The following is a 13,345-nucleotide window of genomic DNA, read 5'->3' on the forward strand; positions in this document are numbered from 1 at the left end:
GGAAGGAAAGGGCAAACCACTCCAGTATCTTTGCAAAGAAGACCTCCTATAGGACCATAAAGAGTTGGACATGACTGAATAACAATAGGATTTCCTTGCTGTTCCTAGTGAAGGCCCCTTGAAATTAGCCAAAATAAATTTTGGTGGATCCAGTCATCACAGTTCTGAAGAGGTAAGATGGTAAGAATAATCCAAGGTTAAAGTTCAGCAATCTTGATGATGATAATGGATAGGATAAAGTAGCTAGGGATTCAAGAATGGAAGATAAAGTAGATTTGATTTAGTTCACCAAAGATCAAGGTTGAAAATAGAAGAGAGAATATAGCCAGAGCTTAGTTGATGATCTAGGATATTATTGAGGGACTTGAGGTTATATTGAGATTGAAGAATAAGTTTATAAGAAATAGAGAAAAATAAAAGATTATGATCAGGAATTTCATAATAAAAGAAAGGGAATTCAGAGTTCTTGAACCTTAAAATGGAATTCTTTGTGAAGCTAACATGAATTACATTCTCATTCTTTCTTTTTCTTTTTTTTAAGCTTTTTATTTTTCAAAACATATATATGGACAATTCTTCAACATTAGCCCTTGCAAAACCTTGTATTCCAACCCCCCCCCCCTTTTCCCCTAGGCCCTCTCTAAATGGCAAGTAGTCCAATACATTCTCATTCTTTTGGTATTTTTGCAAATGAATCTCTACAACACTAGAATTTCTTTGTTGCAATTCCAGTCTACTGGAAGACTGCTAAAAAAAAAAACACAAAAAAAGGCATAAAATTTTTTTGTGGCTAATGTTACTATAGCAAGAGTTTTTTTTTTTTTAATCCTTCTTTGATCATTAATCCCATTAATATTTTCTTTTGTGAATAGGATGTCAATGCTGATCCTGCAACTAGGAATTCTAAATTGATCAAAATAAAGCCACCAAAAGGCAATAGTGAAAAGATTGAAAAACCCAGCAGAACATCCCATCCCAGCTGTTGCCCTGACAATGGAATGAATCAGATAAGGACAATTTATCCAGGCACCTTTGGATTCCCCAGCAACGGCAGTATAGATTACACAAAGAATCCCAGCATGGTGATTCCTCCAGTTATACACAATATTTCTAGCATTGCTTGCAATGTAAATTCAGGAATGGGGTCCATTCTAGGAGGTCATGCTTACAGGTAAGAGTAGGATAACACAGTCAAACATTCTATTTAAAAACATGTTTTCAGGGGCAGATAGGTGGTGCAGTGGATAGAGCACCAGCCCTGAAGTCAGGAGGACCTGAGTCAAATCTGGTTTCAGAAACTTAACACTTCCTAGCTGTGTGATCCTGGGGAAGTCACTTAGCCCCAATTGCCTCAGGGAAAGGAAAAAAAACGTGTTTTCAAATATTTTATAAATTCTCTATATTCAGCCTTATTGAATATTTTGGCATGAATTGAAGGCTCATCATCGTGATGGTCAGAAGAATCGCTACTTTGGGTCCTCATGTTACATAATTATTTAAGACATGAGTAGCACAAGTAAATGAACTTATCTGAGACCCAAGCAAAGAGTCTTAAACATAAAATTAATTAAGAAATAAAATAAAAATAAATAAATGATTAAAATAATTAAAAATAGTGTCCAAGAGGCTGTGAGGAGAGCCTAGTATTCCTTAACCTGGATTGGAAGGTGATTGTCAGAAGAGAAGAGGATGCTGGCTTTAATTATTTGCATTTCTTTGATGAGATGTTGGCAAAAATACAATAAAGCAGCATATGTGAATTATATAAGCCTGGAAAATGACAATAGTAGAAGGCATGTATCAGATATCTGCTAAGTAGCCTGAGAACTGAACAGTAACTAAAATGCTGTAAGTAACAGTTGATCATTTTTATATTTTGAACTTTAAAAAATGCTGTAGCTGATAATTCTGACTCAATTTTGTTTTGCTTTTCCTCATTGAAGGGTGGATGAAAAATCTAAAAAGAACTATATTCCACTTGTTAAATTGGGTAGCCATTATAATGCTAACCTGACTACATTGGTAAGTGACCTTCTCTTAATGGCAAAAATAAAAGTGCTGCTGATTTTGGCCTTGTTTTGGTGTTAAACAATAGTGAAGAGACTCAGGGTTGTATTTGGAAATTCCATGTTCTTAAAAAAGTTATTCATATCAGAAGGAGTTATTTTAAAATTGTAGGCTTTGATCCCAAAACAGTCTAGTACTAAATGCTATTATCTTGAATATATAAGAAATATTCCATTTTAAAAAATTTGATATAAAATAAATTTTTTCCTAAACTATAAATTTTATCAGTTCAAAATTCAGTATCTTTTTTTTTTTTTTAGAATGAGGGAATATCTCATGTTTATGAGAATTTTTCTCTCCTCAATTAGTGTCCGACAGAATGTTAAAATAACGGTTTCTGGATAAATTCATAGATGCATTCTCTTTTTCAGAGTGGGATCTACTCCTTATTTAACAGGTGAGGAAACTGAAGCCCAGAGATACTGTGACTTCTTAAAGGTCACAGCTGGTGGCTGATCAGGGATTAGGCCTCGAATAGAATCACTTCTCTCTCCAAGGCTGCTGTAATTTGTTGTACCTTCCTTTCTGGTCTAGGAATGGACTGGGAAAAAAAAAGGAAAAAAATCTAACATTTTAATAATAATATTTTAGAATCCTGTGATAAAGAAAAGCTCTTCTACTACAAAAAAAGCTCATCATTGTAGATGAGAGGCTCCCTTGGCCTCTCAGCTATAGTATCCTTCTTGTATGTTTCTATGTGCAGTTTCAGAGCTGAATCTATCTTGACCAACAATCTAACCCCTAATAATTTCCCTAGGAAGTTATTAGTAATACTGTCAAAATTCAGCTACATTATTTGCAGAGTCCATAGTACTTTGATAGCAATTTAAGAAATGCTAAATCACATTGCTTTTTTTCCCTTTTAAATTGATAATTAATTAGGATTAGTTCTCATTTTAAGATGATTATGGAAAGGTTTTTGTCTTCCTACTGACCATCTTTTTATCATTTCATTGCTCAGAAAAACTTTAACTTGATTCTGAGCCAAAGGCAGGGTAAGGAAGAAACATTCAAAGCAATCAATGTAGTTAATTTTTAGTAGAAGATTTGATAAGATTAGCAGTTGAAATATCCTTTTGATATTATATTTCAGTCATGTTCTTTTTTCATGACCCCATTTGGGGTTTTCTTGGCAAAAATATACAAGTAGCTTGCCATTTCTTTTTTCAGCTTATTTTACAGATGAGGAAACTGAGGCAGATAGGGTTAAGTGACTTGCCCAGGGTCTAGTAAGTGTCTGAGGTTGGGTTTGAACTCATGAAAATGAGTCTTCCAGATTCCAAGCCCACTAGCTTCTCTGCCTTTTGTCATTATTACTGGTTTTTAAACAGTCATATTATTATTTGGTTCTATTGCCATAGATTATTGAATTGTCCAATCCTACTGTGATGCTTTACCAGGATGTTGAGATTACCTTGGGATTTTTAAGGTTATTCCAGAAGATACTTTTAATATGGGCCTGTAACAAACTGTAGGTTAATGGCCTGCACACTACCAATGACATATTTGGAGAAGGTCATCAACAGTGGGACTGAAGGAAGATGAACATTCAGGTCATGGAAACCCTTGCAATCATGAAAGAATTGTGATCTCTGATTATGGAGAGAGAATCCAAAATAAATCATAGATCTGTTGTTATATGATGAAGAAATAAATGATGATTACTTTAAAGTCACCATATTCTCATGGTATTAGGTCTCTAATGAAAAGAACATTCTTCAGACAAACAAAAAAAGATGGGAATTCTCCAAGACAGAGGTTCATTTTCCTGAACTAAATTATCACCTCCCTGAGGTCAGAGGAATCGAAGGCATACGTATGTATTTTAATTCCATTCCTTTTTCTGTCTATATGTTTTTGATATTTTAAAGTTTTGGTATTAACAAATAAACAATGGAAAAAACAGCATTTTAAAATCCAAGGCAGCCTGTTACTATAAAACAGTTTTATTCAAAAGAAATGGGGGTCAAAAATGTAGACAATTTAAAAATATCCCAAAAAAGTTCTGTTCTTACTGTCTTTTCCCCTTTTCTCTGTGTATGTGTTAATTCTTTAGTTCGAAATGCTAGACTGATAAAGAAAGACAACAAAAACTTTTCAGAATCTTGGATCCCATCTCTGGCTGCTTTTGAGTTGTACCTCCCTAATATGGCCTTCCATCAGGTACAGACATAGCTTTTGATATCTCAGGTTTCTTTCATACTTCTTTGATGAGTTGTCCTGGGGGGGTTTTGAGGTCAATAGGCCAGTTTTGGGGAATCAATCAAACTCTGTGTGTTGTGTCTGTTTTTAATTCATAGAGCTTTCCAAACAATTATTTCTGTTAATTAACTGGAAACTCCTCAGTGCCAGAAGGTTGGCTGCCAAGCAATAGATTTTCAGGCCTCCATTGTTCAAGAAACCTCCTAATGTGTAAAAAATTTACTCGGTTTTAGTGGGACAGGTACTCACACTAAAATGAATGACAAACATTGTAGGTACTAGTTTATCCAGTATCAGTCAATCAATCAGTGAACATTTATTAAGCATCTATTATGTGCCAGGTGCAGTGGTAAGCTCTGTACTATGTTCTATAGATTGTTGCAAATACTGAAGCTAACAATTTCAATTATCTTCAGACCCACTATCTAGGAAATAGTTTCCTGACATAGTTCACAAGTTGAACGTATTTTGAAAAAGAGCCAGAGAAGGAAATGGCAAACTACTCTAGTAGTTCTACTATTCCAGTACCTTTGCCAAGAAAATCCCATATGGGGTCAACTAAAATGACTAAATAACAAAAATCTCAAAGGGAAGACACTAGTGGGGGGACAGGACTAGAAAAGGCCTCCTACAAGGTAAGACAGCAAGCATTTATTAAACATTTACTACTCTAAGCATTGGACACACAAATACAAATAAAGATAATTCCTGCTCCAATGAGAGTAGACGACACACAGAAGGGGAAGAAGGTACTTGTATAAGACATAAATGAAAGCTAGAAATAAGTCAGGAGGGATGCAGGAGATGGACTGGAGCTGAGTCTTAAAGGAAGCCTGGGAAGATCCAGGAGATGAACAGGAGGAGGTGGAGGAAGAGGGAGAGCATTCTTGGTGAGAGAGTTAGGAGACAGAATGTTAGGTTCAAAGATGAGGAAACATGTTTGTGGATAGGTAAAGACTGAAGATTAGTGTGTATGGGGGGAGATAGAATGGGCAATCTGCTAAAGAAGACAGGATGAAATAGGATCACTTGGGCACTAAAAGGTACTTTCCTTGAAAGATGAAGAGCCATCTCTTTCTGTGAGACAGGGGTAAAGAAGGAGATGATGGGGAAGGATGCTTGAGTGATATGAGAGGAGGAGAAAGAGAGGTGATGGAACTCTTGGTGAATGGCCTTAGGTTTTGTTTTTGTTTTTTGTATAAGGCAAAGTTCTCAGCTGAAACTGTGCCTTCCAGGGAACCCAAGGAGCAAAGAAAAGATTTGAAATTGTTGTACTGAGGTGGGATAGTGAATTGATTTGGAAATAAGGGTCTATCTAAGAATATATAGGATATATTTGTGATAATGCAGTTTCATAATTTTTTCTAGTTTTAGTAAATAGCAACTAAATAAGAATAAAAACATAATCTGGCCATATTTGCTTCCTTGTTGTCCCTCACACCTGCTATTCCATTTCCCATCTATGTGCTTTTGCTTCTTAGAACCCCTCACTTCTTTCAGAGATTAACTTGAGTGACACTTCCTCCATGAAGCATTGCCCAATTCTCCGTTCTCTCAATGCCTCCCACAATGAGGTAATTATAATGAATTACTTTGTACTATTTTGTATTTACATTGCATGTGTGAATATAAAATCACACTTAAGGATGCAAACATACTTTTCCCAATAAGTTGTCAGCTTCTGGCCACTGGCAGGTGCTAAATAAATGGCTGTTGATTCATAGTATATGGTTTGGAATTATAAGAAGCCTTTTCATTCCTGAGGGGAAAAAAAAAGTTGACCTTGACCCCATCTCTTTAGCTCTGTTTTAATGGAATACAGCCCTTCCCCCTAAATCTCACCAAAACTGATCCTGATTGTTAAGGGTTCTTCAGGATAGCCTTGTTATAGCATAGTTCATGATGCCATGGATTTAGTATTATCAGGGGTCAAAAACTAACCTCACTCCTTACTCTTCTAAAATCCTTACTACATATAATAAAAGCCTGTTATAAGAAAATCCATCTATGGAGTTGGTACAAACATCTCCATTAGTACCTGGGGTACATTTCCTTTTTCAAATTAATTTTTTTATAAGTATACAATACTTTATTTGTCTAATTACATGTAAAAACAAATTTAAAAATTTTGAATTCCAGATTCTGTCCCTAATTCTCCTTTCCACTCTCCTTGAGAAGGCAGGAAATTTGATATAGATTATATATCTGTGGTCATGTAAAACATTTCCATATTAGCCATGTTGAAAAAGAAAATAAACCAAAAAATTCAAGAAAAAATTAATAAAAATTTTCAAAAGCATGCTTTCATCTTCATTTAGACTCTAGCAGTTCTTCCTCTGGAGATGGATGTTATTTTTTATCCTAAGTCCATAGCTAAATTATTCACAATTGATCATTGTACAATATTGCTCTTCCTGTGGACATTATTCTTTTGGGAGTGCTCAATTCACTCTGAATCAGTTCCTATAAGGCTTCTCAGGTTTTTCTAACAGCAATCTGTTTGCCATTTCTTATAATACAATACTCACAATCATATAGTACAACTTGTTTAGCCATTCCTTAATTGATGGGCATCCTCTCAATTTCCAATTCTTTACCACCAAAAAAAGAGCTATTAGAAATATTTTTGTGTATTTTGGCCCTTTTCCTTTTTTAAAAATCTCTTTGGCATATGGACCTAGTAATGGTATTGCTAGGACAATGGTATGCTCAGTGTGAAAGTCCTTTGGGTATAGTTCCATATTGCTCTCCAGAATGATAGCGCTTCACAACTCCACCAACAGTGCATGAGTTTCCCTATTTTTTTCACATCCTGAGGGACATTCTCCTACAATAAATTCCCTGGACTATATATCCAGGGAAAGGTGAGCCCAAACTTAGAAAGCACCTGTGGCAAATAGGTAACACACCTCCCAGAAATCCTTTTCCTCCTCCCTATGGGGCCCTCATGATGTTTTACTTGGATAATGTGTAGTTAGTATGTCCTGTCACTGGAGTTCTGAAAACACTTCATTCTATGTTCATAAAGTCCAAAACCTCTCATCCTCAAAAGTTTCCAAGGTGATTCTCTATTCAAGATGACCCCTCCTGCTCTCCTTCCCCCTTCCCTCTTCTTTCTCCTTCCTCTCTGGGGATCAGCCAAATGATTCTCTCCCCTAGGCTGTCCTTGAGGCTTAGATGCTGGGTTCCTAACTGGCTTGGTATTTTATAGAGAACCATACAAGACTATGACAGCACATACATTAGTTTAATGCCTTTAACTGATTCATGAATTTGATAGAGACACTGACATGTGACAAAAGTATCAGGCCTAGAGCATTTTGTGGGTTGCTTTAAACAGAGTGGGATGACTGAGTAAATTAATTGCTCCTTCTCCTACTCCCAAACAAGTATAAAAACTACCCCTGTGCTGCCGAAGCCCTTCCAGGTCTGACACTCTTGGATCTACATGGATGTCAGTGAATACATTTGGGGAATTTCTTGATGCAGCTTCTGTCAGGACTGCATCTATCATATATATATATGCTTTAGAATCTGTTTATTTGGGAGGTCTGTAAAGTAGTAAGTCAAATTTATCACCTGTCTCCCCCTTCCTGTCCTTCTTGCTTCTTAGGGAATATAATTTAAGTTTATAAACATGGATGATATTTAAATACTCATAGAATAACTCCCAGAACCCCAGCTTTGAGAAAGGAAAGAAATGAGGCCTTTAATTTACTATGAACTTGTAACTCTTGGTTACTCTTTTGCAGGTACCAGGGTCCTCCCTGCCAGATGCTCAAGAGGCCAGCTTCCCTCAAGTAGAACACCCAAACTGAGGAACATTGAGGGCCTGCATCATGGTAGCTATAATCTTTTATAACTTCCTATATCTCTTAAATGAAATGTCTCATAGGAAATCAAAGGTTTTCCGAAGCTGTGATCTTTTTTATATGGCATATATTTATATATAACATTATATAAAATATATTTTCTTATATATTATTAATATAATATTTTGTATTATATCATATAGTAACATTTAAAATTATAATTATATACAATATTTTTATCTGTAAAATATTTTTTCTTATAAAATTTTGATGTATTTTGTTTTGGCACTTCATTGACATCTCAATCAACAGTCTCTTCCCACTGTAACTTCTCATTAAAACATTAAACAAAATTGTTTCAATATAATGATTAAAACTAACAAGACTAATAACTTTTGCCCTTGTGGTTTACTATATGTTAAGAGAGAGAAAGGATATGTTTCTACTTTAGTAATTTGGAAGCCACAAAGTCCATTATCTTTTACCTGAATTTTATTGCCTTTTAAATGCTATCTTTGGGTGCAGAGCCTTTGTGGCAGAGAAGGCACACTCGACTTTCTAAGCTCCTCTAATGCCCTCACGACCAACTATTAAATTCAGTCTCAAAAATAGCTCTTCACTGCTTAAATTCATGAAGATCAGAAACATACAACTTACCAGCTAAAGATAATCTAGAAGATCGCCAGGAAAGGTTTGTCCTGAGGGGCCAGGAACAGACTAGCGCAGGCAGCGAGAGACTAGCGTCCTGAGCAGACCAGGGGCGGGGGTGATCTCTGTGGCTAGAGCAGTTATAGAGACCACTCTGCTATAGGCTAACTGCTCTGCCTTGATTACAAAGCAGTAAACTGGCAAAGAAATTAAAGCCAAAGACAGAGGGTACTCTCTAAAATATGTCAGAACCTAACAAGATCTGGCTCTAACCACTCAAACCCAGAAGTGACTCAGGCAGACTGAACTGCAGCCACATCCTGCAGTTTGGGGCTTTTGTGGGGGCAGTTACAAACCCGGCAGTGGGGCACAGCCGGGGCAACCTCTAATCGGCACAGAGAGGGGCTTAGCCTGGGGCAATAGAACTTCCCCAGCAGACTGTGCTTCCTGAGGCAGAGACAGTCCCTGCAGGGCTCTTCACTGCTCAGCTGCTAATACCCACAGCACCAGGACGGGATTTGGCTTGGGGTAGTGAAACTCTCACTGCTCAGCATCTAGCTCCTGGGCAGTCATTATCTCACACAGCGGGGGTTCTTTGCAGGGCACTTTCCCAGCTCACCCTGCAGGCCTGAGTTACTGCTGGGTAGGGAACTCTTTCCCAGAGCACTCCAGTACCTCGCTGCAAGCAGTGGGCTAGCAGGACAGCTACCCTTCCATACACCTTTCACTGCTCTGCAGAGGAAGCTGGTAACCTCCTGGCCCTGAAAGCAAACCGTACAGGCTTTAAAAAATGAGTAAAAAAAATCAAAAGGATGATCGATAGCTTCTATACAGAAAGAGAGCAGCTTTTCAACCCCGAGGAGACTAATAGCAGTCTCCAGACAATTGTTGGTCCCCAATACAAAAGGCTCTCCTAGAAGAGACTAATAAAAACCTTAAAAGAGAACTAGAAGAAAAATGGGAAAAGGAAAGAAAAGCTATGCAAGAGAGCAACAACTTCCTGAAATGTGAATTGGAAAAGGCAAAAAACTCCCAAGAAGTACAGGGAAACAGAATTTGTGAATTGGAAAAAGAAAATAGCTTACTAAAAAAAATTAGTGAAATGGGAAAAAAGTCCATAGAGCAAAACAGCTCATTAAAAAACTCAATTGGACATATACCAAAAGAAGTTAAAAAAAAAAGATAATGAAGAAAATAACTCACTAAAAATCAGAACTGAACAAATAGAAATGACTGATTCATTGAAACATCAAGAATCAGTCAAGCAAAACCAAAAAAATGAAAAACTAGAAAAGAACGTTAAATATTTACTTGGAAAAACAACAGACCTGGAAAATAGATCTAGGAGAGATAATGTAAGGATCATTGGACTTCCCGAAAATTATGATGAAAAAAAGAGCCTAGATACTATTTTCCAGGAAATCATTAAAGAGAACTGCCCAGAAGTAATAGAAATAAAAGGTAAAATAGGCGTTGAAAGAATTCATCGAACATCTTCTGAAAAAGACCCTAAAAAAAAAAAAGCTATCTTCATTGCCTTAATTATTGTATATATTCTTTGGATTTGATTTCTTTTCTCTTTATCAGTTCATACCAGTTTCCTTATGTTTATTTTAAATTAATATTTGCCATTCTATACATTAAAATAATATTCAAATTGAAAGTAAGTTTGTGGAGAGTGGGAGGGTTTCATTTTTGTATTTGGATATCTGGTGCCTAACACAGTGCCTGGTATGTAATAGGTGCTTAATAAATGCTTATTAAATTGAACTGCATTGAAATATTGAGATTTATTAAAGCATTCCAAATTATTAGACTGATAAGTGGTTTCTAGTTTTTTCCCTCCATTTAAGCTGTGCTGTTGTAAATATTTTGGTACATCAAATGTCTTTGTTTTTGCTTTTGACTTTTGTTTGTTATTGTTGAGCCTGGATCATTGTACCAAGAAGGGTGAAAAGTTTATTAACTTTTGTTAGATAATTGCAAATTGTGTTTCAGAGCAGTTGGATCACTTCATAATTCTAACATAGCGAAGTAATCCCCTATACTTTTTTCATTCACTTCCATCTTTGAAAATTTGAGTATGAGATATCTCAGAGTTGTTTTAATTTCCATTTCTCTTTTTGAAGTTTTATTTCTACCTTTTGTTTTTATAACATAGTCATAGTCTCTTAACATTTTTCCTCTCCAGTGAAACAAAACCAGTAGTCTAGCAAATGCATTTAATATGTATATAGCTTTCCATATCCTTAGACCCTATCTCTACTAGGAGGAGTTATGTTTCCTTATCAGTTTTCTCTGATTCAGTTTGTTCATTATTAGTCTTCATAGTTCAAGTACTTTTTATTGTTGTCATCAATGACTTTATTGAAGTCCTTGTGCACGTTCTTTTTGTTCTGTGTTCTTTCTTTAATTCTCTAAATTCCTCATATTTATAATTCTTTTCCTTTTAAATATAAAGTTATTATGTAAATTTCCTTTTTTCCTTTTTTTTCCTTCCCTTCTCCTCCCACTATCCTAGAGATGTCTAACATTAGATACAAATAGTTATATAGATGTAAAGTTATTCTGTGCATACTTCTATTTATCAGTTCTTCTTTTGGATGCAGATAGGCTCTCTCTTCATAGATCCTTTTTTAATTGTGTATTTGTAATAGTCAAAATGATTTAGTTGCTCAAAGTCATTCTTAAAACAATATTGCTGTTACTATATACAATTTTCTCTTGCTTCTGCTTATTTCATTTTTTACCATTTCATGCAAATCTTTCCATGTCTTTCTAAGATCATTGAGCTTGTCATTTCTTATTGCATAGTTGTATACAGGATTTTAGAGGTAGAAAGGCTCTCAGAGGCTGCCTCATTCATTCATTTCATGCTATATCTGAAGCTGCCTCATTCATTCATTTCATGCTATATCTGAAGAGGACTCTTACATAGTATACATGAACTTCTAGTAGTCATCAGGCTTTCCTTGAAGATTTCTTAATTGGGCGATCTCCTTCTACTTCTTATTGTTAAAAAGCTTTCTTGATATCAAATCAAATCCAATTTGTCTTCTTACAGCTTCCATTTCACCAAAATATGAACATGTCTGATAGCCCTCTATAGGACAGCCATTCAGATATATCTTTTGTTCTCTAGACTATACATGCCCAGTTTTTTGTGACACAGCCTTAAGGCTCTTTACCATCCTAGTTAAATGAAGTAGGTTTTGAACTAAGGTCTTCCTAAGTCTAGCTGTTCTGATTTTGGAAGAGAGCCTCAGTAGACACTGAAGTAACTGAGTTTTCTTGTTCTTATATCACATCTCTGTGCTAGGCTTGGGACTCATCAGAAAAGGCCCTGATGTGGGGAAAGATTGAAGGTAAAAGAAAAAGGGGATGGCAGAGGATGAGATGGATAGATAGTGTCATGGAAGCAATGAACATGAGCTAGGACAGAATTTGGGAGATAGTGGAGGATAGAAGGATTTGAGTCCATGGGGTCCTGAAGAGTCAGACATAACTGAATAAATCAACCACTTAATTTCTTCTGGGCACTCTTGTAGTCATTGTATCTAGGATATTCTTTTCTCTGAGGCTGTACTTGGACTAACTGTGGAACTAACATGCTTCATCTGGGTTTTCCTCTTGGGGTTCTCTAAGTCCATAATATTCCTTCAATATCCTTTACTTCCTTTTACTAACGTCTCCAGCCTCAGTTTCTGGATTGGTGTTTTATGTTTGGATTAGGTTCTTTTCCCTCTTTCCCTTGTGCTTAGATGATGTGGGCAGCCTTTATTTGGTTGTGATATGGTGGCTAAGCTGTGTTCCTACATTCTGAAGAACTCCAGGGTCTTGTAGCTAGATCCACTTGGATGCTCCAGTGCTTGGGAATGGGTCTGACTCTCTTTGCTGTTTGTAGTGTTTGTGTGCTTTGATCCTGTGGCCACTATTCAGAGACTTCTCAGAATTCAGACAATCTTCTTTGCAGTTCTGTACTGTTTTTTTTTTTCTTTTCTTCATCATTTCTCCTTTTTGTGCATTTCCACATAGGTAAAGACCCAGTCTGGCCACTGTTGTTCACTTAAAGAATGTCAGCGTGGCTGTTGAATTCAGTGGAGGGTTTCTGCCATCTCTAATAGGGCAGATCTTCCTCACAAATAATTGTAATTATAGGAAAGCGTTTGATTGTCTGGATTCTATTCTCTATGGGTTTCTGGTGATTTGGCCAGACCCATATACCACCTAGAAGTAAGTGAACATGCAGATCTTTTCTGCCCTATCCCATAAGGCTATTTTACATGCTAGCCGTATGGCGTATAACTCATTCTCCTGGGAAAACTTAGGACCCCTGTTTTCCAAGGTGCCCCATTGCTAGATGAATGACTATGAAGCTCCATCAGCAATCCATTAGTATACTTGTCTTTCTATAACTCTCCCCCCACCCCCAGCATTGACAGTTTACATATTTTGTGAGTTATTTTTTTGTCACTAGGCAGGGTGTGAAATCTCACAGGTGATTTGATGTGTGTTAGTTGTGATTTTAAAAAATCTTTCATAATTAATAGTTGATAAGCTTACCCTTCTTTTGAGAGCTATTCATATCTGTTGAGCACTTATTTTCTGTTAAGTGG

At 36.3% G+C, this 13,345-nt stretch overlaps 1 protein-coding gene across 4 annotated transcripts in view; it reads left to right on the forward strand.

Moving 5' to 3' along the window:
• Nucleotides 1-13,345, forward strand: part of CDKL2 (cyclin dependent kinase like 2) — a 52,476-nt gene that overhangs the window by 32,662 nt on the left and 6,469 nt on the right. Inside the window, exons 8-13 of one of the 4 annotated variants that reach the window (XM_031941515.1) lie at nucleotides 873-1,171; nucleotides 1,944-2,022; nucleotides 3,763-3,883; nucleotides 4,124-4,230; nucleotides 5,751-5,843; nucleotides 8,022-8,111. In XM_031941515.1, coding sequence (XP_031797375.1) covers nucleotides 873-1,171; nucleotides 1,944-2,022; nucleotides 3,763-3,883; nucleotides 4,124-4,230; nucleotides 5,751-5,843; nucleotides 8,022-8,087 — 765 coding nt within the window. In that variant the 3' untranslated portion in view covers nucleotides 8,088-8,111. Of the gene's footprint in view, nucleotides 1-872; nucleotides 1,172-1,943; nucleotides 2,023-2,438; nucleotides 3,226-3,762; nucleotides 3,884-4,123; nucleotides 4,231-5,750; nucleotides 5,844-8,021; nucleotides 8,112-13,345 lie in introns of those variants that run through there. The other 3 variants (XM_031941517.1, XR_004230014.1, XM_031941518.1) reach the window with 3 other exon arrangements.

This window comes from Sarcophilus harrisii, chromosome 6 (assembly GCF_902635505.1).
Source record: "Sarcophilus harrisii chromosome 6, mSarHar1.11, whole genome shotgun sequence".
Classification (NCBI taxonomy): Eukaryota; Metazoa; Chordata; class Mammalia; order Dasyuromorphia; family Dasyuridae; genus Sarcophilus; species Sarcophilus harrisii.